The sequence below is a fragment of the Artibeus jamaicensis genome, unplaced genomic scaffold (genome assembly GCF_021234435.1).
Source record: "Artibeus jamaicensis isolate MK-2021 breed Jamaican fruit bat unplaced genomic scaffold, CSHL_Jam_final contig_335, whole genome shotgun sequence".
In the NCBI taxonomy this organism is placed as follows: Eukaryota; Metazoa; Chordata; class Mammalia; order Chiroptera; family Phyllostomidae; genus Artibeus; species Artibeus jamaicensis.
Window position 1 is genome coordinate 4,329,807 of NW_026521800.1, and position 24,643 is coordinate 4,354,449.

The 24,643-nt window shown below is 34.3% G+C and overlaps 1 protein-coding gene across 5 annotated transcripts; it reads right to left on the bottom strand.

Annotated features, from left to right (window-relative positions):
• Positions 1-800: 800 nt before the first annotated feature.
• SLC35B3 (solute carrier family 35 member B3) lies at positions 801-23,254 on the bottom strand. 5 transcript variants are annotated; one of them, XM_037141754.2, is made up of 12 exons: positions 23,149-23,253; positions 21,244-21,351; positions 20,667-20,854; positions 20,148-20,438; positions 17,806-17,927; positions 14,041-14,195; positions 12,668-12,775; positions 8,562-8,659; positions 6,618-6,710; positions 6,106-6,217; positions 3,557-3,626; positions 801-1,748 (listed from the first exon to the last, which is right to left on the bottom strand). In XM_037141754.2, the coding sequence occupies exons 3-12, from the start codon at positions 20,673-20,675 to the stop codon at positions 1,598-1,600; spliced, it is 1,209 nt and encodes a 402-aa protein (XP_036997649.1). In that variant the 5' UTR covers positions 20,676-20,854; positions 21,244-21,351; positions 23,149-23,253; the 3' UTR covers positions 801-1,597. The 5 variants fall into 5 exon arrangements, with proteins under 5 accessions (XP_036997649.1, XP_036997653.1, XP_036997651.1 ...); XM_037141758.2 differs by lacking the exon at positions 20,667-20,854; XM_037141756.2 differs by lacking the exon at positions 6,618-6,710.
• Positions 23,255-24,643: the final 1,389 nt, after the last annotated feature.

The following is a 24,643-nucleotide window of genomic DNA, read 5'->3' on the forward strand; positions in this document are numbered from 1 at the left end:
AAGCTTCTCTAGTCCAGGAAGCACAGAGAGTCCCAATCAAGTTGGGCCCAAAGAGGACCACACCAAGATACATCATAATTAAAATGTTAAGGGTTAAAGATGGAGAACCTTACAAGCAGCCAGAGAAAGGCAGAGTTACCTATAAGAGTTTCCATAAGATGGTCAGCTGATTTCTCAAAATAAACTTTGTAGGAAAGAAGGGGCTGGCAAGAAGTATTCAAATTGATGAAAAGTACCTACAACCTAGATTACTCCAGACGGCAAAGCTACAATTTTGAATGGAAGGGCAGATAAAGTGCTTCTCAGACAAGGTAAAGCTCAAGAAGTTCATCATCACCAACTCATTATTACATGAAATGTTAAGGGACTTATCTAAGAAAAAGAAGATGATCAAATACATGAACAGTAAAATGACAACAAATTCACAACTATCAACAACTGAATCAAAAAAATAAAAACAAAAATAAACTAAGCAAACGACCAGAATAGCAACAGAATCATAGGTATGGGGATCACTTGGAGGGTTATCAGCTGGGAGGGGGGGGGGGAGGGGAAACAAGAGAAAGGAGTGGTCCAGGGATCAAGAAGCATAATTGGTAGGAATAAACTAGACAGGGTGATGTTAAGAACAGTATAGGAAAGGGAGACGCTACAGAACTTACATGCACAACCACGGACATGAACTCAGGGGGGGACTGCTGGAGGGAAGTGGGTTACTGGGTGGTGGGGGGCAAACAGAAAAAACTGGGACAACTGCAACAGCATAATCAATAAAATATACTTAAAAAAGAAACAAAAAATATAAGGAAAACAATGACAATTTTATTTTATAATTTAAGAATCAATTATTTCCTTTCAATTAAAAAATCTAAATTTTTTAGATTTTTTTAGATTGAGTCTTTTAGCACCTCTTTGATAAATAGTAGCAAATTTTCCTTTTGATATATACCTGCAGGATGAAGCATGAGGACTCCTTTGACTATATTGTCTACACTTCACAGGAAACTTAAAGCATGTTTTCTGTAAAGAATACTCTGAAATTATCAGAAAAAGGCCTAAGTTTTAAAGTGTATGTAAAGCTTTACTCAATCTTCACTTCCCTCTTTTTAGAACAAAATGCTATCAATGCATTCTTTAAAAAAAAAATCACAGAATAATTTTATTTATAATGAAGTTATTCTCTCTAGACTTTAAATCAACAGTTCACTCTTATAACAGAGAATCATTTTAAATAACACCACCAAAATGAAACAAAGACCAACAAATCTGCTATTACGTATCAATCTCTGTGACATGACATGACAATATCTAATTAGTTTTACAGCATAGTCCACTTCGGGTTAAATTCTCAATAAACTGCTAGTAATTACAGTCCTTTATATTGATACTGCTCTAAGGTGTGACAGATGCTGCTCTCCTGACTGCTTCAGATGTCAAACAGTCAAACCACGCTCTGAAGAAAGGGATGACTTCAGTGTAATCCAGTCATGAATGGAGAGCATGCTGTCAGATCCTTTGGTGTTTATAATAATCCCTTTAGAAAGTTAATTGGTGATTGGTCCCTTAGAATTCTATGTTAAACAGCAGGAGTCACTGCCTATACAGTTTGTGCCAATGTCCTTGACTTTTTTACTTCCACTGTTTTGTTTATCAGGTCATATAATGATGGCAGTCTTATTTTATCCATATTTTTGCTGTAAACATTGAGAAATATACCAAGGACAACTAACAAACCAGACCATATGTACCTAAGAGAAAGAGATATGAAAAAAATTAGTATTAAGGTAACAATTCACTAGTCACAAAACTTGGTGATGAGTTCACAAAAGCTATGCTATGCAATAAAATAAAATTCTGCAATGGGAAGCCTACAGTAACAGTGCTAAAACAAAAATCATAGTTTTAGATCAGATTAGAATTTCATATCTTTTATGTTAAGTATATGTAGAAATAAGATAGTTTACAAAATACTAAATGTAGTTTATTTGAATTTTGAGATTAACAGAAAATTCAAAGTCCAACTCCTACCAAAAGCCTTAAGTAAAAGTGCTGGATTGGTAAACCTGCCAATGGCCATCTTGTGAATATAATACAGCCATCCGACGAGTTATCCTAGTTGGGGAGAATAAATAGCAATAAAAAGGGGACACATCCAGAGAATGGGGAATTGGCAGAGATTACTATGATGTATACCTATCACATTCAGAATGGGAAACCAACTTATAGAAGACAAATACATGAATGGCCAATTATTTGTGGTTACCTTTAATTTTATATATTGATAATTTCTAGGTTTGAATCTTCTCAATTCCTAATAACCAAGGTAAGTTTAAATAATGCTAATTTCAAATAAATCTTGACGGTAAAGAAAACAGTAAGGGCCACAAACCAAGTCATTAGGGCACAACTGATATAATACTTCTCCACCTCACTGCTTTGTGAGAAAAGGCAGCAAATAAACCATCAATTTTAATATATATATATGAATCCCAGGCATCTCTCTCTCTCTCACAAACACATACATACACTACCCCATATATATGGTCTGTCCAGAAACTATCCAGCCATGCAATATAAAAAATAGAGACTTTTTTGAAGAGAATATAAGATACGAGAAACATTGTACACAGGAAAATGACACCTCAGTCCCCTTCAAAGCAGGCACCTTGGACTTCACACAGTTCTCCAATCAGCTGCCCTTCGGTATTTTTCTGAATCTCATCGAAGCTCTAAAATCTCTTTCCTTTCAAAGGTGGTTTTAGTTTTCAGAAAAGCCAGAAATTGCAGGGCATCAAATCTGGACTATAGGAGGACTATAGGATTTGACGTTTCACCAAAAACTCTGCACAAGACGTGATGTGTGAGGGCATGTTATCATGATGAAGCTGCCAATCACCAGTTGCCCATAGCTGTGGCCTTCTGAATCATCTGAATAGTTTCTGTGGAGGAATGTTCAAACTTGATGCAAAATTTAATGCAGATCTGTTGCTCTACTCACTCAGTCATTTTGAATGTGATGGCCACACAGTACGCATGCTCACTCAATAGTGTCTACTGCCCCCACTGGCTAGTAGAGGAAGTCGTCATTGTTCACACATACGCATTCTAGTCGACTCCCTGTGGCTGCCAGGTTGCACTGATGTCATGCAAACTGTTCTCATTATATTAACAATGGCTGGACTTTTTCTGGAGACACCTCATATGTATATTTAATAATATATAACTATGTAAATATTTATATAAAGTTTATGTACTATATATAAATATATTTCCACTAGGGCAAGGGGGAATGAATCCCTTGATCTTCACACATAACTCACATTCATTTATATTGCAAACAGGATCACATTTGCCCTGGGATTCTGGTTACATGGCTTAAGTGTATAAAATGATTTCTTCAAAATAATTACACACATTTCTGAAGCAGCAGAAGACATATCAATAAACTAGTGGTAGAGATGAAAAATATGCTTTATAAAGAATTAAAGATATTTAATAGGAAAATGAAACAAAGTATCTAAAAGCTGAGAAACTTGCTGAATTCAAATATACTTACTGAAATGTGAATGGTTTAGCAAAGAATATAAATGAAAGTACAATGGTCATTGCCTTTCTTCCTGTTGTCACTGTAGGGAAATAAAGGTTAGTTTAGAATGTGTCTACTGTCCCAGAAATATTTTGGAAATCATTCATTCACACATATTTACAAAGCCTGCTATGTGCCTGGATCTATTTGAGGTGCAAGTCAAAAAACAAAAAAGTCACTGTTGGTGCTACTATGAGATTTACAGTCTAGTAGGGGGACAGACATTAAATACTACGGTAAGTGTCAAAGCACAACTGTAATGAATACTCAACTACATGGGGAGGCACAGTATCCCTCAGAGAGACTTACTTAGTTTCGAAGGAAAGAAATGCTTTCTAAAGGAAGATATGATTAGAAGGAGTAGACAACCTAGTATCTTAATAGTGATCACCTCTGGATAAGACTATGAGAATCCTTATAATCCTCTTTGTATTAACTTTTGCTTGTCCTTTAAGTTTTTACCTCAAAGTCTATTATAAGGCCTGAAACCTTCCTCCCTGTCTTACCAAGTAGAGATGAAAACTGCATGTATCTTCATTATAGCTTTTCCCTCACTTTGCATTATCAGTTGCTATCTTCACACTAGACTGTGTGTTTTCCTTAGTTCCTTGTCTTATTCATCCTTATTATCCCCAGACTCTGTAGTTCCTAGCACTTACTATGCAATGCATGAATGAATGAATACCAAATGAAGAAACTGTTTTGGAAACGTGTTAGAGCTTGATTTCCCAAATCTGTCTTTCCTTTCACTTTAATAAAAGGACCCCTGTTTTTAATTGGCTATGCCTTCTAGCCTCTCCTACATCTAGGCATGATCATGAATTAGGTTTTGCCAAAAAAGTGTGAGGGGAAGTACTATATCTAGGAGTGTGATTTCTAGGAAGCTTCCATAAATAGAAAGGTGTGTGTTTCATTTTCTCTCCGACTCACTGCCTGGAACAGGCAGAGCACGCAGGAACCTGGATTCCTAATGAGCATGGAGAGGCAGGTTCTAGAGGCAGTACAGCATAAGGAGTAACAGCACAGGTCTAGTGTCACACGGACTCAGGTGGAATCCTGACTGCAGCTTACGAGCTGCTTGACTATTGGATAAGTCACTTAACCTCCCTAGGCCTCAGTTTACCCATTTGTAAAACAACAATAATAGTGAGTACTTTGTAAGATAATTTCAAGTTTAAGATAAACAATATGTGTAGGATACTTACAATAGTGCCTGGTACACAATAAAGGCTATGTACATATTAGCTATAATTATTATTACCACCTCTGGATTTCTTTTTACGAGAGAGAAATAAACTGGCTTGCACCTTTAAGACAAGGACTGCATCTCACATTTCTTCATACAGGGCCCGATCAATTCATATGAATTGATATAAGAACTTTTTAAACAGTTAATATCTTACAGGCAAAACTGAAGCCCAAGATAAGTATATGAATTTGCAATCTTAAGAGCATAAGATGAATTGAAAGATCAGTGATACGCGGCCTAGTCTATAATCAAATTCCCTCTATTTCCCATTTGGGATGTAAACTTTAAAAAGGAGAGTTATACCTGAGCAAATAAAGGGGAAAATTTAAAAAGCAAATATACTTTTACAAAGAGAGGTATTTGTTCACTTATTTAATTTACTCTGTGGTATTAAATAAAGTATTCCCCTAAACCACAGAAAATTCAAATCAGATAAATGACTAATATATATGCATAATGGGTGCAAATTATGTAGATCTTTGGTGGAAATGATCAAAATTAGCCAATCAAGACACAAAAGAGAGAAATGAAGCCCAGAGAAGAGGAGAGACTTACTCTCCAGGTCACAAGGCATTAACCGTCAGAGCTGGGGCTGGGCTCCGCTTCTCTCACGCAGGAAGCCAGAGGTCTCCCACTCTCTCCACACAGGAGACACCAAGAGCACTTGTCGCTTGTACGGTTCATTTGGCAAACACCACAATGTAGCACAGGGAGTTACCTGTTGCCCTCATTGGGTCTCACCTGTGGCCCCTCATTTGTTCCCCTCATTCCTCCAAAGCAGAAATAACACAAACTGCATTCCTCTAATGCGCGAGGAAAGTCCTCACACAGGGCAAGTGCCTAATAATTATTAGTGAAAAGAGATGCTCATCTGATGTCCTAGAAAGTGTACAAAAGAAAGGTCCAAAATACATCTGTCATACTTTTAAGTTTAACGAAACTGGAATTTTCAGTTATAAAAAGTGTACAAAGTACTATTTTTCTATGAAAATATTCATCCCATTATACTTTTTAATAAAGTTCTTTTAATGTATTTAAAAGTTGCTATTTAGATAAATGTATATATTTGATTTTTAAATTAAACCTTCAAATAATAAGATTAAACATTTTTCTTTAGAATCTTAAATATCATAGGCCCAGAAATAAATTGAACTATGACAATTTTCTTTCCAATGAAGAGCAGATGCTGCCCTTATCTTTTGGTAAAGAGCATCAGAGAAAATTTAAGTGCTTAGTTCATAATCTACCTAAGCAAGTATATCATTCCTACCTGTTACAGCAAGAAGTGCACCAAAAATTTTAATCAAAGCCAGAACGAAGGAGATTCCAAAATACCCAGTGAGGGAAAAAAGAAAAGCATAACCGTAGGTCCGAATTAGATTCTGCAACATATAAAAAAGCCTGTTAGAAAAATGAATAACAAACCCTAAGGTATTACAAATGAAATAAAACCACAGATTTTAATCATCTTGAGCAATAATAAGCCATTCAACAATGCAGTCAAGCAAAGATTCTTATTTAGTTCTGATTTAATGGAAAATAATGATGAAATTTAAAATCTGCAACTTTTACATCATGAATAGCTTAAACATTAACTTAGAGGGTAGAGCAAGGATAAAGTAAATTTAAATATAAATCATTTCATTTATGAAATAATTTCTGATCTGCATATAAAGGAATTATCAAATTATGTAAAAAAGTCTTTAACAAGGGGAATTAGAAATACAGAGGAAACTATTTAATGAAAGCTGTTTATTTTTTTAAAATGTCATTAGTGTTTACCTTTGAACAAAATGTTACTGCAGGACCTAATCCACTAGTGCATGTCAATCCCAATAAAATGTATACAAAACCAATTGAATACGAATATAATACCTAGAGTAGATAAAAATAAAGCGGAAAAAAGTGATATCAAACCAAAGGTAAAAAATAAAGGATTTCAACATGTGGCTCAATAATCTGGTCAATTAAATCTGAGTAACATCATTGTTTCAACATGGATTAACTTTCTGGAAATGATGGTTCAGTTCAACTGTTCTAAGTCTATGCATCATTTTATCTGCAACATAACATAACAGTACCGATCCTTCTGGTTACAGAATTATTCATTTTTTTCCTGGCTTAATTACTGAATTCAAACTAGATTTTAATGTTGGCATTCTAAAAATGTCAACAAAACAAAAAAGTTTTATAGCTACTTATTAAACACAAAAACCCAAATGTTGTTTGCAAAGACATTAAAATATAACAAAGATAAGCAGTATATTGCATATTTATTGCTTAATTTACCAGTTTTCCAACGACCTTTCTATTCCAGTTTGTTACACTCATAAACAAATCAGAATCAAACTTCAATAACTGCTATGTGTCAAGTACTGTGCTAATAATTGCTCTGTGTGGATTATTCCATTTATTTCTAACCACCTAGACACAAGTACTTTTAATCATCATTTCCCAATTTTCAGACGAAGAAACTAAAACAGAGACACTGTCATTTGCTCCCAATAACAGAGCTAGTACAGGTAGGATATGAACTGGATCTACCTTAGACCAGAGCCTGTTGTCTAACCACTGTACTACATCAATTTTCTAATTACCTACATTTCCTTAACGCTTTTATTTTTACCTTATCTAGGATGAGTGGTGATGATGTTCAAGAAAACTTTGACCTAGATGAAAGTTCCTATGTTCCTAGGGACTCAGAGTATCCCCACTCTACTGACCAAAAAACCAGGAAAGCCGGTCCTATATCTCCTTAATGCAGTCTCCTCTACCTGTCTAGCAAGATGGATGGTTATAAAATTAATGTAAACACACACAATAACTGTCCTATATAAAATACCAATTGGTTAGGAGATATATTGGAAAGCGTTATTTGCTGTAACAATGGCAAAAAGATAAAATACCTAATAATAAGTTCAAAAGAAATATACTGGATTTATGAAGAAAATTTTAAAGTCTAAGGGACATTTTAAAAAGAACACTTGAATAAAAGGAAAGTCATACCTTATTCTTGGATTGAAAGAATCAAGGGTATAGATGCCATTCTCCCTAATTTAATTTATAATTCAATGCCATACCAATCACAATACCAATGGGATTTCTAGTTTATTTGGGGATATGAACACCCAAGAATAACTACTGGTAGTAACATTCTGAAAAACAAAAGGAACAGTGGTGGCTAGTCCTAATAGATGATAAATGTATGAATAAAGCTGCTGTCATCATATGGTTCTGGTGCAGAAATAAATTCAAAAGAATACAATTTTGGACCTTCAGTAAAATATGAATAGAAAGAAAATCATAAAAGCAATAGGCAACATAGGTAAAATTCTGAAATCTTAGTGTCAGGAAAGCCCTTTTCAATCATAATATACAGCAGAATGGTGAAGGAGAAGATAAACTGGACCGCATAAAAATTACCAACTTCTAAGTGGAAAATAATAACCAAATACAAAGACAGGAGAAATAATGTATAAAAGGATTTTTGATATGTAAAAAATATAAATAATTGGTGAAAAATTTATCAAGCACTATACCATAAACGATCAGCAGTGGTAGCAGCATTTTTACTTTCTTATGTTTGAATGCATTACTTTTGTGAAAATAATGAAAACCTAGTTTAAAAATCCAATCAATGCAAGTCAATACCGTAACTATTTAATAAAATTATTATCACCATTTTGCATCTGTCTAATGTGAAAAAAAACATGCTAGACTGTTTACCATTTCCGAATTAGAAGCGTTGTGCAGTTTCATAGCCTTCTCCTGCACATTTCCAATGACAGCATCTGCACACAGTGCCAGGGAAATAAGGATCACACCTTCAAGAAGGCACAGGAAAAAAAACCTCTTTATTTCAGCATATGAATGAAAATCAAGATTTGTCAGAGATATGATTGGGCTAAAAAACAAAAGCAGATCTTAATCACATTTGTTCTATAAAGCTGAGTATTTTTATCTACAACAATCTGTAACAGGCACACAGATCAAGTAGGTGATGTTATTTTTTAAAAAAGCTAACTGCATAAACTGCATTAATGCTGTCACCATTATTGTTTCATTGACCTGTTAAATGATAGTTCTGCTTTTAAACTAGATTATATGTTTGAGAGGAATATTGTATTAAATAAATATAGGAGACATTCTTAGAAGATTTATTGGGATTGGTAGTTAGTTACTTAAAAATCAGATGAAGAGGAAAACTATAAAAAATTACCTTTATTTTTTAAATGTTAATTTTAAACACATAAACATGCATGCAACTATTAAGGTATTTTCTTTCAATGAAGGTCCTAACTAAAATTGTGTACTTTTTCTTTTGTTTAACCCCCTCATGAAACACATTCTCTATAATTTTCAAGTTGTTTGGTTGAAAAGTATTATATGTACTATATATATGTATTTTATATATATGTATATAGTACATACAGTACATATATATCATGAACCTCAGAAATAAAAAGTACATCAAAAACTTAGGAACTTCTGAAAGAAGTTACTAAGAAAAATCTTTCATATTTTTATGATACTCCCAATTTTTATAGTTCTTCTATTCCCCCATAATTCAATAGTGATTTTATTGACTTGTCAACTAAATGGTTTCAATTTACTTAGTTTTTGCAGAAACAATTCTTTCTTCAAATTCAGTTTTGGATAATTCAAGTAAATATTTGATTATTATGTAGTTATGACAACAGGTACAACTGGCATAAACAAATCCAGAAATGAACACACTCATACAAACATGCACATCTCTGAAGCAGGTGCTTAACTGTGTTTAGGACTCTGGTCACCAGTCATGGTGCTTTACAGAAAGAATACAGAGCAGCCTTGGTTACACCTGTGAGTCTGAAGAAATTTAAGGGAGTTTTCTTTTTATTTTTTCAAATAAAAAGAATCAAAGGCAACAGAAAATATATGTACCCATATATGCACTTAACTGAGAATTTTCAAGTTTTCATACTTTTTCTTCAACTTGAATTTTTACTACCTAACTTGGGTATTATCTAATCATGCATTTTTTTCACCAAACTTGATTCTGAATGCGCTTTTACTTATTTCAAATATCAAATGTGTCCTCAAAAGAAAAAGACATGGTATTACTGAAGATCTGAAAACAACGGCCTAGCTCCTGCAAGGCTATTCAAAGATGTTCCAAAATTGCTCTGAACAATGGCAACAACACGAAATACTTTTATGAAAATACCTTAGTTGTATACTAAGGGGGAATATTTTAAAGTGAACATTTATTCAAATGAGTAAATCTGATACATTCTTCTATACATTCAAAGTTGTATTTATGCCTGTCTTAATCACTGGAATAGTTGATTTAATCTCCTTTAGATAATATACTCTTACAGATCAGGGACTGTGATAAGTGCTTATCAACTATTCTTAATAAGAAAGTATGGTGGGGTTCCAGTATCTCCATGAACCCAGAAAGGGTTAGCACTTAAGCTGCAGTGAGGAATTACAGAACCACCTCTTTCCATCATTATCATCACCACCATCACCTCACCCGACCAAGTGTATTTGCTTTCACAACATTATTTCATCATCTCACTCTATCCTCTCGCTACCTGTGAGGCAAACTGTCATCGCTGTTTCTGGGTAAGTGAAGCACAAAAGTATCCAGCAATTTAGCCACAATGACATTGGTAAGTGATTGAAACAGAATTTGAAACCATGTCTCTGATAGCAAATTCTGTGTTTGTCTAAATGTATTTTCATTAAATACAAGAGTCAATTTCCCTAGTTTTCAAGTATAAATTTTTTAAAATTTGTGGACATGAAAACAAACTGTTTCTGAAAAATCGAAACCATGCAAGAAACAACTGCAACTTTAAGCTTTCTCAGGGTAAGACTCCTTAAATAAGGACCTCTTGTACTCTGAGTGGTCCAAGTTGAAAGAACGGGTGTAAGAGGTTCTACCAGATCTCCTAGTTCTTAAAAGGATGCTCCAAGGGGCTGAAGTGGTTGTATTTAAATCCCTTAACTTTGCCTGGTTAACCAGATTAGTAAGAAAGGTTGACTGACAGTAGCAACAACAGTGAAGCTGATGTACATGATTTTCTTCATTATTTAATACTTCCTCCTCACAAATAATTATATTTACTACACTTTGTAATATATATTACATATGTCCAAAAAGTATCCAGCCAAGTAATATGAAAAATAGAAGCCTTTATTGAAGAAGATACAAGATACAAGAAACATTGTACACAGGACAATGATACCTCAGTCCCCTTCACAGTAGGCACCTTGGGACCTCACACAGTTCTCCAATCAGCTGCCCTACAGTATTTTCCTGAATCCCATCAAAGCTCTAAAATCTTTTCCTTTCAAAGGTGATTTTAGTTTTGGGAAAAGCCAGAAGTCACAGGGCATCATAGCTGGACTGTAGGGGGGCTGTGTCAGCTGGGTGATTTGATGTTTCACCAAAAACTCTGCACAAGACATGATGCATAAGCGTGTATTGTCGTGATGAAGCTGCCAATCACCAGTTGCCCATAGCTGTGGCCTTCTGAATCATCCAGACAGTTTCTTTCCATGGAAAAATATTCAATCAAGCTTAACGTAAAATTTGATGCACATTTTATTGCTCTACTTGCTCAAATGTGATGGCCACACAGTACACATGCTCACTCAATGGCATTTACTGCCCTCGCTGACTAGTAAGTATACTGAAGTAGTCATTGTTCACGCATGCATATTCCAATCCACTCTCCCTAAATTTTTTTTTTTAATTTTAGACAGAGGAAGAGGGGAGAGAGAGACACACCCACACACATATCAATCAGCTGCCTCCCATATGCACCCTGACCTGTGACTAAACCCACAATCTAGGCAGATGCCCTGACTAAGGATTGAACCCTCAACCTTTTGGTATATAGTGCAGGGATAATGCTCCAACCAACTGAGCCACCCAGCCAGGGCAAAGACCTAGATATTTTTTCAATAGCCTGTTCCGTTTTGGCAGGGTAGGAGAGGAGATGACACTAAAATAATTTTATGAGTAAAACTCAATAAGTTAAGAGTGATAATATGTATACATAAATAATTCATCCATAAAGTCCTCAGAATAAAAACAAGATTCCAACAAGTATTTTTTTATTCTTATTTATTTCCAAACATACTATAAAATCTATTCTACTTGTGGAAAAAACCCTAAATTTAAATTACAAAATTCCACATGGCACACTATTTATGGTGGAAACTTTAAGCATGTTAAGGTTATAACCATATTAATACAGCACAGCATACCTTACCTTCTTCAGCTAAAACAATGACAAGTAAGTGTGCAAGTTTCCATAAAGAAAATGAGAATACAAAATTACTGTGATTCTCCTATAATTAATGTGTATATTTCCAATTCAGCCCATAAGAAATTGATCTATCATGTACTTGGTAACAGAAAATTTTGACTGAGCAAACAGCTTTCTGTGATGTCAGAATACATGAGTAATAAAAATAATTGTTATACTTCCAGAGTTGTAATATTTTTACTACAATACTCTTATAAGTAAAAGTCCATAGTTAAGAATGACAATATGTATACATAAACAAATTCTCCGTTAAGTGTTTAGAACAAAAACAAGATTCCAACCCATACTTTTTATTCTTACTTATTTCTAAACATACTGTTGCATCTATTCTGCTTGTGAAAAAAACCTAAAATTAATTTACAAATTCCACATGGGACACTATTTATGATGGAAAGTTTTACGTTAGATGAGAGAATTACAAATGTCACACCATCAATTAAAATCCTTATGAAACTTGTAAACCAAACTGCCTACAAAATCTTGGAAGACAATAAAGTTCCTTACCTGTCAGGTTGAAATTGGGCGCAATTGTGCTGTCAGCGAGGGTAAACCATATCAGACCAAGGCTCATACACACGGCGGCAGACACATCTGCAACATTGTAACGCTTGCCTGTGTAATACAAACATTAAGTCAACCTCGCAATGGAAAGATCCAGTCAGGGCAGTTTTAGATCTCTATGTTTAACCAAGTAGATCAGGGGTCTTCTTTTTATCTCTGATGTCAAAATATATGAAGAACACTGGTTCTGAAAATTAAATTATCAGTGAGCACCACTGTGTCCTAATAAGTTAGATATGAGATTCCATTTTATCTGGTATGATGGTGACTAAATATGAACATTTAAAAAGTTAATGAAAATTAATGCCTCTTTTTTCTTTATATATAAGACTATGAATAAACTTTCTTATAAACTATAAGAAATTGTAGTTTATAAGTTCATAAAGTAACTAGAGTAATTATTCAGGCTATATAACTGTTTAAGTTTGCAAATACCATAATCGAGTAACTAACTTTTGGGTTAGTGAGAATCAACTTATTTTAACATACCCACATTTAAATAACAAAACCATGTAGTGTAACTTTTTGGAAGGATTGTAAGGGAATATACATGCCCAGTTATGATATTAAATGTGATGTTTAACAGGGATTAATATAATTAATTTTTCCTATGTAAAATAGTTATGAGACATACTTTCATTAAAAGGTTTTTTTTTTTTTGCCAAGGCATCTTAAGCATAAAATGAAGTCAGGCTGTACAAGAACATCAGTGATATGAAAACAATTATTAAAACATGAATATTCCTCATGACATTTATACAAACAATTTATTCTGCTGCTTGTTGCTACCATTGCCTCCTCTTCCACTGCTCTTTCAACATAGCTTGTAACTTCATTGGAGCTCTAAAAAATCAATAAGCCAGCAGAACTGGTAAAAAAGCAGTTCTGCTCAGGTTAAGCTGCACTTCAACGTAAGAACTGTCCGTCTGTATATTGGAAGTAGGAAGCACTCGGAGCTCTAAAGAGTACAAGGATAAAAGAACTGAAAGAAGGAGCTTTCCAGGTACCTAGGTACTTCTGAGCTAGGCCCTCAATATGTGATCACTGTATTTCTGGAAATGCAAGTAGATTCCGGATTAAAAGAATAAAGCAAAATACCATTTTTATTCTACTTGAGTTCAAGTCGTTGATTTCAGATATTAACGTAGACCACAAGTATTAGTATTTTTATAATACCTTATTTTTGTATCACTCAGAATTGATACAATATTTAGAATGTTCATTAAATTAACCAATGTTTAATATTTTTCCTAATGCTAGATGCTGTAACATATCCTACTAGTTTCAAACAGTATGAAAATATGTCATTACTGTACCTTGAATAAAAACTCCTCCTATCATAACAGGAATCAACTTGCAGCACTTGAAGATGACTTGGGTAGGGTAATTCAGGTAGCCCAAGGAAGTGTTTGATAACCCCATAGTACCCACAGTTAGAAAAGCTATTACCATGTAGGTTTTTCCTGGTATTCTGTAAAAGACAATTTTAAAATCTTTATTTTGGGACCCAATTCATATTTGTTAGATAATGTTTTTACACTGTGTAAATGTCTACTTACTCTTTTTATTTGTTTAATGTTTCTAGAAATACTCGTAAAAAATCACTATTTTAAAGTTTTAACACTCTAGTTATATAAATTAACAGCACTAAAAATAACAACTCACCTCTAATTAATCAATCTTAAGTGAGAACTCCTGTGTGAAAAAGTGGTATACAAGAGTCACTTAGATTCTTACTGTATGTATAAGGCATAAAAACTATCTTGACTAAATTTAGAAAAATATTTTAAAATATTGGTTTCTATAATGGTAAAAGGTACCTTAACAAATTTTTAACTTATAAATTGTTCTGTTTCTTGATGTTTCCATCTAGCATTAGGAAAAATACATTCACCCATTCTGCTAGAGTAAACTGGGCAGAATTTCTCTAGAAAAAAATACATATTTAAAACTCTGGTCATAATTTTTATTAGCACCTCTTATGACTCATCTCCAATTCTGTATTCTGTGAGTCAACTTTCTGATGAGGAATCTGACTCTCTCCTTATGAACCTAAGTAATAAGTTCTTTTATGATTTAAGTTCTATTTGGATTTCCTATAGAAAATTCCTCACTTGGAATCTTCAGAATTTTTAGCTATCATTGCAAGCATAGGTTCACTTCGACTAGACATTTAATGGTCTAAAAGAATAATCTTGTACATTGGTGTGACTAACACAGGAAGCACTACACACATAATTACATTATATTGCCTCCTAGATCTAGTTCCTATTTTGGGCTTTGTGTTCATGTTTAAATCAAGGCAATAACATTTTTCAGATTTTTTATTATGGCTGGACACAAGGCAAAATAATTTACTGGAAAAATTCAATTAGAATGTAACATTTACAGTTATGTTTCAATTTTGAGGCTTTTCCTACTTAACTACTACTACAGTGGTCAACATCTAAAATCCATATGGAAATAATTTGGCATGCCTGTATGCATCATTGAACACAAACACTGATTTTTACGCTGCTTGTGGAGTTTAACCCTCAGTGAGATATCATCAGGGAAGGAGGGTAGCTCCGTTTCGCTAGGTGAGAGAACCTAGGCCAGAAAATAAAAATTCACGCAAGAAAAATCACTAGGAATGATGATTAGAAAGCAGCATAGTACAGGTAGGAAAAGAGAAAACAACAACAACAAAAAACCAAGCCTGAAACTCAGAAAACCTAAATCCAAAAGGATCCAACTCTATGAGCAACTTGTTATATGATCTCGTGAAATCCCAACAGTCCTCTAGGCCTTTGTGGTCTCATTGGTAAATGAAGAAGTTCAAGTTCATCACCTTGCCCCTAGGACTCTCAAGACTTCTATTTTTATTTAACACCCCAATTGCTTACCTTCCTAGATATGGTGGAAAAATTTTAACTTTAAAAGGCTCAGTCAAAACCAATTGGACAGATCTGCTTTATTACAAACTCATATAAAGTAATTAATGAAGTTACAAGGCAATCTTTCTTGAAAAATAAGTAGTATATTTAGAGAGTTACACTTCACAATGTGCTTCACCACACCATCACATTTGATCCTCAAAATAAAGCAGAAAGAATTTAAGAAACTTCCCTGCAATCTTAATAGAGCTAATGAGAGGCGATGCAAGACTCAAATGTTTTCTGACTCTAAATCCTGTACTCTTTCAAGTACACTGGTATTCATGTAAACATAGTAAGAAAGACATAAACTAAGCAAAAGTCTAAAGAGCAAAGCCACTTAAATAAATTCAGAGATGGGTATATACTCAGAAATAAATGATTAGGTGTATTTTATTGTAACATACCTTTAAAGACTTTTTCTACAATAGTTTTTCATGTGCTCTGGAATAAAATTTTTCAATTCATAATTGTATTCATTATACATCTACACATTCTTCTACTAAATTCCTTCACTTATGTTTAAATCAAACACAAATGACTTTATCTTCAAATATGTATGACTGTATGGTTTAAAGGTTGGGATAAATCAACATGGCTTGGGGCCCCCACTCCATCTCATTTTGGTAGCTCAGAGGGAGGTGTATCTTTTTAAAATTTAACATTGAGGAGATAGTTTCCTTGTCGCTTTTCATTTAATAGATAGTATTAGAGTCTTTTATTTTATTTTATTATTATTATTTTTAATCTTTTTTTAAAAAATATTTTATTTATTTGTTTTTCGAGAGAGGGGAAGGGAAGGAGAAAGAGTGGGAGAGAAATATCAATGTATGGTTGCCTCTCATGGGTCCTCTGCTGGGAACTGTCCTGCAACCCAGGCATGTGCCCTGACTGGGAATCGAACCGCAATACTCTGGTTCCCAGGCCTGCGCTCATTCCACTGAGCTACGCCAGCCAGGGCAGAGTCTTTTATTTTAGAAGCAACAGAGGTCCAGTAGTTTGCAATAGGTAATGAATCATACAATGAACTTGGGTTTGTTGTATACTAGTCTTGACAGATATATTTGATTATTTTCTGTTCTATCACCTATGTCTACATCTTATAGAGTTTCAGAGAATGAAAATAATGAAGATGTCTTCAGATTCAAACATTTTTAATATCACTGCTATAATAATTTATTGGCAATATACAGAAATTGAGAGGTAAATCAGACCCAAGAAGAAACACTGGAGATACAGATCTGAATATTGAAAATTTTATAGTTATCTTCATACAAACATCAAAAACATTTATGTAAGAAATAAAAGTTGTGAAATTTAAACATTTACATCAATTAAGACAGACTGTCAGTGCAATATTAGAGCTTATTGCATTTTATATTGTCCCAACATATGACTGATTCACACATTAGGCTCTGATATGTCAGGATAGTCACTTACATTTACCAAAAACTTATATTCAACTTCCTAGCCACCATTTAATTATAATCAGAGGTAAGGTTTTATTGCATATTGTCCTATATGCCATTAAAAATATATGAAGGTATTTCTATAATCTAGATGGCCAATTAAAATATACTGTCAAACAAGCTCCTTCAGTTTTGATAAAGAGAAATGTTATGAAATTTCTCTGATGACTAAGAATGCAACCTCAGCTACTAGACAGTACAAGTATGACAATGTTAAGTAAAATCTATCTCACAAAAAAATTACTGCAAATTTTAAAAACCACTATGGAAACAGGTATTGATATTTTACTTCACAGGTTTTGATATTTTTAATATCAAAATTATTATTGACATTTTAATGTAGCAGCACTGTAAATCTTTTAGTTATCACTTATTTCAGTGACATTTATAAAATATGCATGCACATCTGAATACATTCTTAAGATGATATATTGAATACAAGTTGAGCCTAAATTACATTTTTTTGATAACTTACACTTAGAGATTATTTTTTCAATGTGTAATGGAAATATCATATTTAATATTCTTACTAAGTTGATTATACTGATAAAAATGCTTGGGTTTTAGATATGTTTTATTAATGGGAAATGTATATTTCATGTATAATATACTCTGTGTACCCAAAAAGCAGAATAAAAAAATTAGCTACTATTAGTGAACTTAACTGTGAAAAAATAAAAACAAACATACCACATACCTTCTCCTTTTGTCCTGAATAAGCTGAAGTTCTATTAGGCCAAATATGGAGTAAAATGCAAACTGTACTAAAGTAAGGTACCAGCCATAGGACTTAAAACCCTCCATTGAAAATATTAATTCCTGTCAAAAGATACATGAATAGTGTTAATTTCAAGAGGCAGACCAATTTCCTCACAATAAATTCCTATAAGCGCAACATTGTAAAAAACACTCAAATCACAAAACTTCTCAGAGGTATAATTAGAGAAGTTAGGTGGCTTTTCCATGGAACTGACACTAGATATCCATGTACAAAAATCAGGAGAAAAATTTAAAAGGTGAGGGATAGCTATGAAGCTACATTATTCTATGCTTTATTTTTAAAGACAAAAATGGAAAGAGTTGTCCCCAAAAAGAGAAAGGTAGCTGATCCAAGAACGCATCCACTATTCAAAAAAGCTTATTTCATTATAAGTCAGCTATTTCAGGTCTGTTTTTCTACACAACTATAATCATTTTATATCAATTTAAAATTTTTTTGAATACTTGTACCACAGATTACATAACACTTCTCTTTGTAGAGGAAGTGGTTACTATACCTAAACATAATGTCATACCACGAGGTATGATATATACCTATATTCTATGTATATATATATATATTCAACTGTATTTTTTTTAATGAGAATTATGTATGAATTTTTTTTCAAAGAAAAACTCAACACACCCTTTAAATAGACCCTGAACTAGATTTTGTACATTTAGGATATGCATAATTCCTCAAATTTAGACTTCATATTCAAGTAAGTCTGCAAGTTTTTAGGATTTTTCTGGTTTATGAACTATGAAACATGGAAGTAGTTTTATTTAATATTTTGGCATTCAGATTATATATATAGCTAACTTCATTACAAAACACCAACCATTTTCTTCAAACTATTTTAATGGGCAATTATATGTAAGTTAGTAGCAATGTCAGTTTTCACAAAGTGATAGTGATGTTACAAACACAATTATGGTGATTTATCTACTTTTAAAAGAAACTTTGCACATATTATTTATAAATTAAAACCTCTGATCATTATTAAATAGAAATGATTTGATGAAATTCATACAATAAATTTATAATTCATTTTTTGCAACATTTTTCTTTGTTCCCAAGTTATTTGGTAAGAATGCTGTATTTTAACAACAAAAAAAGTTTTTCCAACAAGAATTCTAAATTTACTTTATAAAATGTACTGTTTTTTATTGTTATTCACTGACACCAGAAATTTTATACCATTTTCAAGTGACAAAGTCAATTATTATTATAAATACTAAGATTTTTAACTCATATTTTGTTTTACACTAATACTCTTCATAGTATTTTTATAAGCTAAGGACTAGTCAAAAATCACCTTCTTTATATTTAAGTTTATATTTCATCTCTGTAAGATAATAGAAAAGAATACAATGATTAAGCTCACTCTGATTAATACTACAGAGTACCAGAAATATCTGCATTTGAACAAAAACATATCCTTTCCTTTCCTGGAATTATAAAAGGTTCTCTCATGTTAGGGAATTGAATTAAAAAAGGCAAAGCTGGTAATATATTGGCTGAATATACTAATGTACTAACCATCAATAATATTAGTCCATTCAAACATTGTATTTACACTAGCTTGGATCCTCCCATCCAGCCCAAATCTTTGAAGGTCAAGAATATCCTGCTGGTCAAATGTATACATCTATGCCATAATACAATGCAAAAGTGAGACAAACTGTGGCAATGTTAGAAACGTTTTGTGCAGGTAAAAGAAAAATCTTACAGAAAAACAAGGTTCTGGCAAAGTGAGAAAAAGAAACCAAGAATGAAAGCACAAAAAAAAATGACTCAATGATAACAGAAGAGTTACCTTTGGAAAAATATAAAACATCCTGATATACTTTTCCAAAAAAATGATCTATTATTATTAAGCTATAAGAATTAAGAATGAACTGGAATATGACTTTCATGCTATCATTGTATTGGAGAATTATTTTCCAAAAGAGCAATCAATACTTGAATTATTCACTTTTGAAAAGTAATTTGTAATTATCTATATTTTGTTAAATATTTCATGTTTTTTCATAATTTTAGTTTTTTAAGATTTTCTCGGCTCCCTTTCTCTTCCTTAAAATACTGAATCCTTAAACTGTGACCTCATTTTTCAGCAGACTTACTTTTAAGAAGTCCTTTTCTATTATTATACAGAAAACATCATATTTGTGAAGAAACTGGTAACTCATAAAGGAAAACATCTTGAACAAAACCATTAAGTGCTCTTATTGGCCTTGTTATAAATAATTGCTGTAAAAAATAACTATTTTTTTTACCTGTAAATATCCATAAATGAGGTAAAATATAAAAACTCCAGCAACACATATGAAAAACTGAGTAAGTTTGTTAAATCTGCTGAGATTTATGCCAAGTACTATAATGTCATCTATTGACTTGATGTGTGGTGACATTGTTTGGGTTTTGGATGGGACAGTTATAGAAATATGTTTCCTGGAGTTGTTGAACTTGAGGTCCATGGTTCTTATTTTGCCACATTCAGCACTTCCAAAGTTATCTTTGGTTTCTTCTCCTTTGTTCAGTTTTTCTTTTGCTTGTTGAGCTAAGTCCTAGAGAAGGAAATAAGCAATTTAAGCAGAACATTTGGATCATAAAGTATAATGCTCCAAATAACATTTCAAATCACACTTTAAAAACTATACAATTAAGTCTCATTGTCTCTGGATATAAACATCTGAATTCCCCTATTTGAGCTTCCAATCAACCAAAAACAATGTTAACTCTCCAATTTATCATTAGCTGGTAAAGAGCAATACAGCATTAAATTAAGTACATACCATTCTCATTTCTGCAGCAACAAACCAGAAAGCAAACTTGTATTTATTTCATCAAAGAAGTAAACATGCCTTCGTTTTTATATGTAGTAAGGATATAATTTTTAAAGCCCACAATAGTTTGATGCATAACATCTTCAACGGTAATGTCAATTCTTATTTGCAGAAAAGAACCTATGCTCTTCTCAATTCTAAGACAAATGGAAAATATATTTGCTAATGACATTTAAAAATAAAAGCTGTAAGTTATTTAAAAAGGTAGATTTATCAGACTAGAGAAAGGATAATATGCTTTAGCAATAGCAACTCTTAGGTAAAAACAACATGTTTTCTTTCTTTGGAGAAAATAATTTTAATTTTAAAAGTTTTGGGGGTGGTATTGTTCAATGGGTATAACGTTTCAGTTTACTAAGATGAATAAGCTCTAGAGATCTGCTAAATAACAAGAGTGCCTATAATTAAAAACACGGTGTTGAGCACTTATCAGAGGGTAGATCTGATGTTAAGTGTTCTTAACACCACAAACACACACAAAAGGGGACCCAAAAAAACTTTTGGAGGTGATAGATATGTTTATTACCTTGATTTTGGTGATGTTATCACAAGTGCATGCATATATCCAAAGTCATCAAGTTGTACATATTAAATGTGTAGGGTTTTTTTATATGTCAATTAAACCTTAATAAAGCTGTTTAAAAAACAAAAGAAAAAAATCTTTGGGATTGCAAAAGCTGGGAAAGACATCATTTCTGTTAAGTATGTAAAAAAACCCCACGAAGACTCCATAGATGACTGTCAATTGCTCTTTGTATTCATACAGGGTGGGGCAAAAGTACATTTACAGTGTTTGCATGGAAAATAATACAATAATTAATAAATAATACAAGAATAAACTTTGTTTTGCCTACGCACAACTGAAAACTTAAAAATGTAAAATATTAAATGAAGGACTCTAATATACTTTAGTAAACACTATTTAATTAATAGTATTGCTCATCTTTCTAATACTTTGCCACTTCTAACACACCTATTGGCAATCTTATGAGCCACAGATCTATGCCAGACATAGACTTAAATCCTTCTGGCACTGTTACTTCTTGGACATCTGTGCTAAAATACTGACATCTCTACTAAAATTTTCCACAAAGCATCTAAAATGAACATGGAAGTAAATTCATTTCCTTTGCCTACTTAAGGCATCAGAAAAAATCTGCTCTTTAAGTCCTTCCATTTAGAATGCACTTTTATTAATCAGAACATCACTGGTCTGATCATGTGACTGATGAAGGAAGACCCTGTGAATTCTGACACCAAATAACTGTAATCCTAAATGTTTGCCATATTCCTTCCACTTCAGACATTAATGATATTACTAATCAACATCTAAAGTAATTGGGCCAATGTCCTTGTGGTGCAGGAAAATAAAATCAAGCATAAAGTTAAAATTAGTTTGCAAATTTTAACTAATCAACATTTTGCTTTATTTTAGAAGTTCACAGTTAACTCTTGAAACTAAGTACAAAAAATCCACAGTTGTGAAACAGTGCCTGGGTCCTCTTACTACAATTAACAACATATTTTGCTTTAGTGACGTAAGGGAACAAATAACTGCTCAAAATGAATTAAAGGGTAGCTTTGCTAGCCCATAGTGAAATTGAAAAGTTATAAATAACTGGTGACAATGACCTACTGAAGTCAAAATTTTTACAGTAAATTTATTAATCTAGTAACATATAAAGTACAAAAAAAAACCACATTTGGCTAAATTACTTTCAAATACTGCTATATCTTCCTTCCAATTCCCAAATAACCCCAATTCACTTAGAAAATGCCTACCCCAAAATCAATTCTCGACAAACAAACACTTCTTGGCACACTACACCATCCGGTGTTCATTCAATATTTAAAATAAAAATAAAGTGGGGAAGAGAATTAAACTGCAAAGATTGGACTAATCAGCATAACTTCTGTGAGAAGTTTATGACAAGAATTTAATAACCTGGTCAGTACAATCACTTTGCACTTCAAGTTAAATGGACAGCAGATTTAAGGTAGAAACCACAAGAAGGTCTTTACTAAAATGCAGTCTTGAGGAAAGCAGGCGACTGGTGTTTCTCCAGAGAACTAAGTCGCCCCTGTAGGTGGCTGTAAACCTGCGAGTCTACGAACCGGGGCTGGAGGGAGTTCCGGCTACTCGAGGGGGCCGAAGGGGAAAAAGACGTAGCGCCTCCCTAATGACAACGAGTTTCCGTTCTTTAAAAAATGAAGTCACCCGTTTCTCAATCTGACCTCATCCTCTCCCTGCACGCTCGTCAAGGATGAGGGGAAGGTTCTCTGGGGAGAGGGGATCTGGGTCCCAAACAAGGAGAAAGGCCCGGGCGGCGTAAGCACTCCTGAGCCGGAGTGTCACCTGGAAGGGTGACCCCAGGCTGGATGTCGCCACCCAGACACAGCGTCTCCCCCTCCCCAGGTCCGTCACCATCACCTCCAGCTTCTCCTCTTCGCCTACTCCAGCCCTTTCCGCTGCTGCAGCCGCCTCCTAGCAAAGGTCCCCTCTGTGCCGGCCTTCCGCGACACTTCCGCCTAGGTGTCACTGCGCGCCTGCGCAGCTCTACGGCCCCGCCTCCTGCTCAAGCCTTCGACAGCTAGCGGCCAGGACCCGGTTTCCTCTTGCGCATGCGCTTTCTCCCCTTTGACGCGGTTGAGAGCGCTGGTGGTAAGCGCAACGCTGCGGGGACTGCACTTATTTACTCACAAGAAGTTGCGTTGTGGCCGCGACCATCGATGGGGTCCAAGTTCTCATTCTTTGATCTGCTTGTTCCTGGGTCCGAGCCTCTGAGCTTCTGCAGCCTCTTTGTTGCCTGCGACTCCTTGGCTACCCCAGCCCCCTGGGCAGTCCACAGAGGAGAAGTCCACGTCAGTGGCCCAGCGCTGAAGTTTGACAACTTGGCCAAGTGAAGAAAGTTGAATCCAAATTTAGAAACCCTTGGGCTTCCCTCTTCCTTCTGCTTAATGATAACCAGACGGGGCAAAGTCATCAAACCTTTCTCCGCTTCCCTGTACTTTGCCTGACTTGCACCTGCTTTCTAGTGTAAGTGGACTTAAGTAACACTTGGGTTGCCTCTGACGTTATAATTCAGCCTGTAGCTACCACAACCCGGGTTCTTTCAGCGTGACAAGTGTTGCTTGTATTGTTTTAACAGTGTTACTTACTGCTCAGAATGTAAATCTCATAGCTTGACCAGCCATCAAACTCCTAAACATTTACCCTGGGTTTAGGGCTACAGCTACAATTACTGGGGTGTAATAATGTGAAAAACCAAGATGGAATAGGTGATAGTTGTTTTTCGGCAACACTGGAATGATATGGAAGGCAAATATTGCTATAACAAAGCTGGACCATTTTTGAGTGCACTCTTTGGATATCCACAAGGGCATGAATTGGACTAATATGTGTTAGAATCCAGTCAGTTATTGTAGCTTTTAAAATTTCACAGGCATTATACAGAAAGAACATTTGTGTTTGTATTGGGTATTAGGGCTTCTGTTGAAGTATGGCAGATATCTCCCATCGTAAGTTGTTGTATTCAGGAATTGTAAGTCAACCCCTTGTGGCTAAGGGTGAACGATGACCTTTGGAATGCGAGCCACAGGAGACAAAGCTTGTCTCTGGTAGCAAACTCTGCCTCAGTTTCCTCTCCCTGCCCCTAAAGCTTGGTCAGAAGTCAGTGAAGGGGGTAAGACCCCTCACATCAGGGGGCAACCTAGGCCAGACACAATCACTTGGGAGGCCTTCATGGAAGAACTGGGGGGGGGGGCTGCAATAAAGAGGGAGCAATGGACTCTCACCTCCCTGGCTTTGACATAGCCTGAGTACCCATGGTCTCTGGGAGAAGCGCTCTAATCCCCTTAAGCCTGAAAGCTGTTGGGGAGGGGTGCAGCTCCTTGTCTTGTTAGAGTGTGTCCTGGGGGAAAAAATC